The following is a 3,713-nucleotide window of genomic DNA, read 5'->3' as shown; positions in this document are numbered from 1 at the left end:
TCTACTGTATTACTATTTTTATATCCGTTTCTCTTATAGTCAATCCGAAAAAATGTATAAAATACACTTACTTTTCGATTGCTTGAGTCCGAAACTTTTTTCATAAGTATCCACTATAATAATGGAGAAAACCATTGCAAATGTAATTAAACAATTCATTTTTGGATTTGAAATGTCGTCTTAATTACATCGAAATTTAAGTATTAATAATAATTTATTATCGATAAAGGATATCGAATCTTGACTTAATTTTAATTGAATTTCCTCTCATGGAATTTATATCGATTAAAATAAATTACTTCCTTTCTTTATAATTTGGGTCGATGATTACATTTAATTTCGTAAACACTATAAACAGAATATTCGATAGCATTTATAATTTAATAAATATTAAATATTGGTAAATTTCTACTTAAGATATACCATTCTCATAGTGTAATATATTTTTAATTATTTATATTTTATTCTGCGGGGAGAAGCATACAAAAAATCATACAAGATTATACAACATATATATATATATATATATAACCCATTGAACGGGTTATATATATATATATATATATAACCCGTTCATCTGTCCGCATAACGGTATGCTAAAAACGTGCACTAGAGGCGCCCTCGCGATGATTTTAAATTAACGATAAATTATTTTTATTTGTAATAGGAATTTATTATTGATATGAATTTATTATTTATACCACAGAATAATATAAATAATTATTATATGCGTTGCCTTACTTTATTATATGCCTCGATTAACCTTGCGCCGCACGTTCACGACATCCCGTGACTCGGTGAACGTCGCGCATTGACTCACGGAAACTTGTTGAAAAATACATTTAAAATCGAGGTTTACAAGCGAAGGTAAATATACAAATTAAACAAAGTTTTAAAGTATTTATAGAGTGTATAGATCCGTATGACGCGATTGGGACGGTAAGATTTACCCTCCGAATTAAGGGGTGGCGACCCCCCCTCTGTGCGAACAATAAATGTTTAATGAACCATCCCCGTACGCGCAACCCTTTCCGAGATATAGCCCTCCGAAAATTATTCTACGGGGCACGTGACTGCCTGTTTGCCACAATTTACCCTGCCAATAAGCGGGTCGGCGACCCCTAGAGTGTGCGCGAGCGCGCGTTAATTATTTTTCGCGCGGTAGGCTTTTTGACCACGGTGTCACTTGACCGGAAATGACGTAGGCGATTTTTAGGGGCTTATATCTCGCGAAGGGTCGCTCATAGGTGTATGGTTCCTTTGACTTTATTGTTCGCACAGGGGAACTACAGTTTGGGATTTGACAACCCTTCATTCGGAGGGTAAATTTTACCATTGGGACTTTAACGGAGCTGTAAAGCATATTGATAGGAACAAAAAAGTCAAAGGAACCGTGCCTCATGAAAATTTGTAAAGAACACCCACTAGGGGGATTCCCGGGCTACTAGTTTATTAATATAAAACCAATATATACAGCAACTTTACCTAAAATTCAATAGAATGAATTTAGGTTTTGTTTTACAAAAACCTAAAAGTGGGAAAACTATCCAAAAACAAACACTGGGAGTTCGGTCGTGGGCTCGGACAGGCTGGCCACGTGGAGTTTTCCGGGTTTTCTCCATGTCTATAATGCCTAAATAAATGCTAGTTTTCCTTAAAAAGACCTCCTAGAAGGCATCCCCTAGGCAGATCGCCCAAGTGTTGCGTTGCCATAACTTAACAAACTATTTATCTTTGGACGGCCGGATGGCCAAGAGGTAAAGTTGGCAGCTTACCGCTCTGGAAGATGAATCGATAAAAATCTCCCGGAGTTTTTCGGATGTGGGCCGTTTGGATATGTCGGGCCCTGCTGTGGGTTTCACCGAATTATAAGAGGCTTGCTAAGAGAGGCCTTCTCAGTGCCCACAGGACAGAAAGAGTACTAAAGAAAATTCAGCTTCGAAATATAATAATCGAAATTATTCAACTTTAGTAAATAAACTCCATTAACATTTTTTTTAAAAATTTCAAAGTTAATCCCATTCCTCGTACAATTTACAAACTTCGTCCAGGGCAACACTATCTGTTTCAGAACAAAACGCAAACAAATCTTGCTAAGACATTTTTCTACCGGGTTTAAAGTTCTAAAAACCCAATTAACGCATTTGTTCAGGATCATACGAAACAATGGAACCGGTAAACATTTCACACACAGTAAATATCCAGGAGTGCATCTTGGGAGCCCATACAATCTCTTAACATAAGTAGGTAATACTATATCCAAAATCTCCCTCCTGAAACCCTAACAACTCAGAGGCATAGAGAAGAGAGGAGTCTACAACTGCATTATATTTCTTTAACTGCTTCCTTAAATTACGCAATTTCGCAAAGTTACACATTTGTACAATTTTATCCGCCTTCATCTCAGCATTAATTCTACGAGTCCTGAGACGAGTATTAAAATTAGCATTGCTTTTAAAGGTCACACCTAAATACTTCTATTGTGAAACACCCGATATGGGGACATCACTAAAACACCATTTATCAAACTTAGAACCATTGCCACCATTTCGAAAAACAACAATTTTAGATTTTGTAAGATTCGATTGTAGAGTGTAATCCATTATATTTATCCAAAAGGTCGATCGGCACCCGTAACGACATCTTTGATACAGCCACAATTACCACATCATCCGCATACGCTATTATTGCATTCGGCCCATATTGATAATGATGGTGTCAATATTACATTGACTCCATCGACATTAATGACTTCTACTTTGTAATTATTAATACAGTTCAATAAATCATTTAAATATAAAGTAGAAAGAATGGGGCTCAAAATATATCCCTGTCTAACACCCTTGTTTGAAAAGAAAAGAGGATTTGCTGTTCTCAGCCTATTTAATACTAACATACGAGCCATAATATAACTCTACAAGCAAGTAAACAAATTTAAATCTTAATCCAAAATTTAACAATTTCTTTCATAATAAATTCCTGTTAATGGTATCAAATTCTGATGCTAAATCTACAAAAGAAATGCATATATCTTACGCCGTTTCATTCTTAATATCTTAATCGCATACAGAATGAAAATTTTTTCAACAGTCGAATAACCTGCACGAAAACCAGTCTAATTCTTTCACATAATATCTGTCATATTCAACCAACTTATTAACCTATAACACAGCACAACAACGAAATGCCTCTATAACTTTTAGGCACCAACTTCGAACCACTCTTATGTACCGGAACCAATAAAGAACTCTTTCATTCTTCTGGGATAGCACCTGTATTCAACGCCTTATTTACTTTAGAAATAAGGAAATTTATCGATGTGTGACATCTTCAACTTCCTCTGATTCACAGGAAAAGAGGAGGATTCCTTCCAAAATGAAGAAGAAGAATTGACGTCAGAAAAATCTATGCCAAAACTATATAGAATGTCCGCTAGGCTACAAGCAAGTTACAACTTTGTTTGGGCGTACCCCGCAAGCGATTTGCAGTCATGTCGTCCGAAAACTGTGTCAAATGAACTTGGGCTACCAAACCAAGTAAGGGTTCGGCTAAACAGTTAGTCCAGAAAGAGAAGACAAAGAGGAAGACAAGTATAAGAATTGATACTTTAAACATCGAAACATTAATTGGGAAGAGTTGAAAGTTAGTTGATCTTATGCAAAGAAGGAGAGTGAAGATTCATTTTCATCTTGCAAGCACAAAAATAAAGCTAA

At 35.7% G+C, this 3,713-nt stretch overlaps 1 protein-coding gene across 2 annotated transcripts in view; it reads right to left on the bottom strand.

The window, feature by feature from the left end:
* Positions 1-311, bottom strand: part of LOC111616257 (venom metalloproteinase antarease TserMP_A-like) — a 2,900-nt gene extending 2,589 nt beyond the window's left edge. Inside the window, exon 1 of one of the 2 annotated variants that reach the window (XR_002755214.1) lies at positions 72-310. Coding sequence is in view for 1 of the 2 variants with exons in the window: in XM_023357693.1 (XP_023213461.1) it covers positions 72-159 (88 nt within the window). In the remaining variant the exon portion in view is untranslated. Of the gene's footprint in view, positions 1-71 lie in introns of both variants that reach the window. The other variant, XM_023357693.1, reaches the window with a different exon arrangement.
* Positions 312-3,713: the final 3,402 nt, after the last annotated feature.

This window comes from Centruroides sculpturatus, unplaced genomic scaffold (genome assembly GCF_000671375.1).
Source record: "Centruroides sculpturatus isolate CEXI.00-Female unplaced genomic scaffold, Cexi_2.0 scaffold2269, whole genome shotgun sequence".
NCBI classification, from domain to species: Eukaryota; Metazoa; Arthropoda; class Arachnida; order Scorpiones; family Buthidae; genus Centruroides; species Centruroides sculpturatus.
The sequence above is the reverse complement of the archived record's forward strand: the minus strand, read 5'-3'. Positions and strand labels throughout refer to the sequence as shown.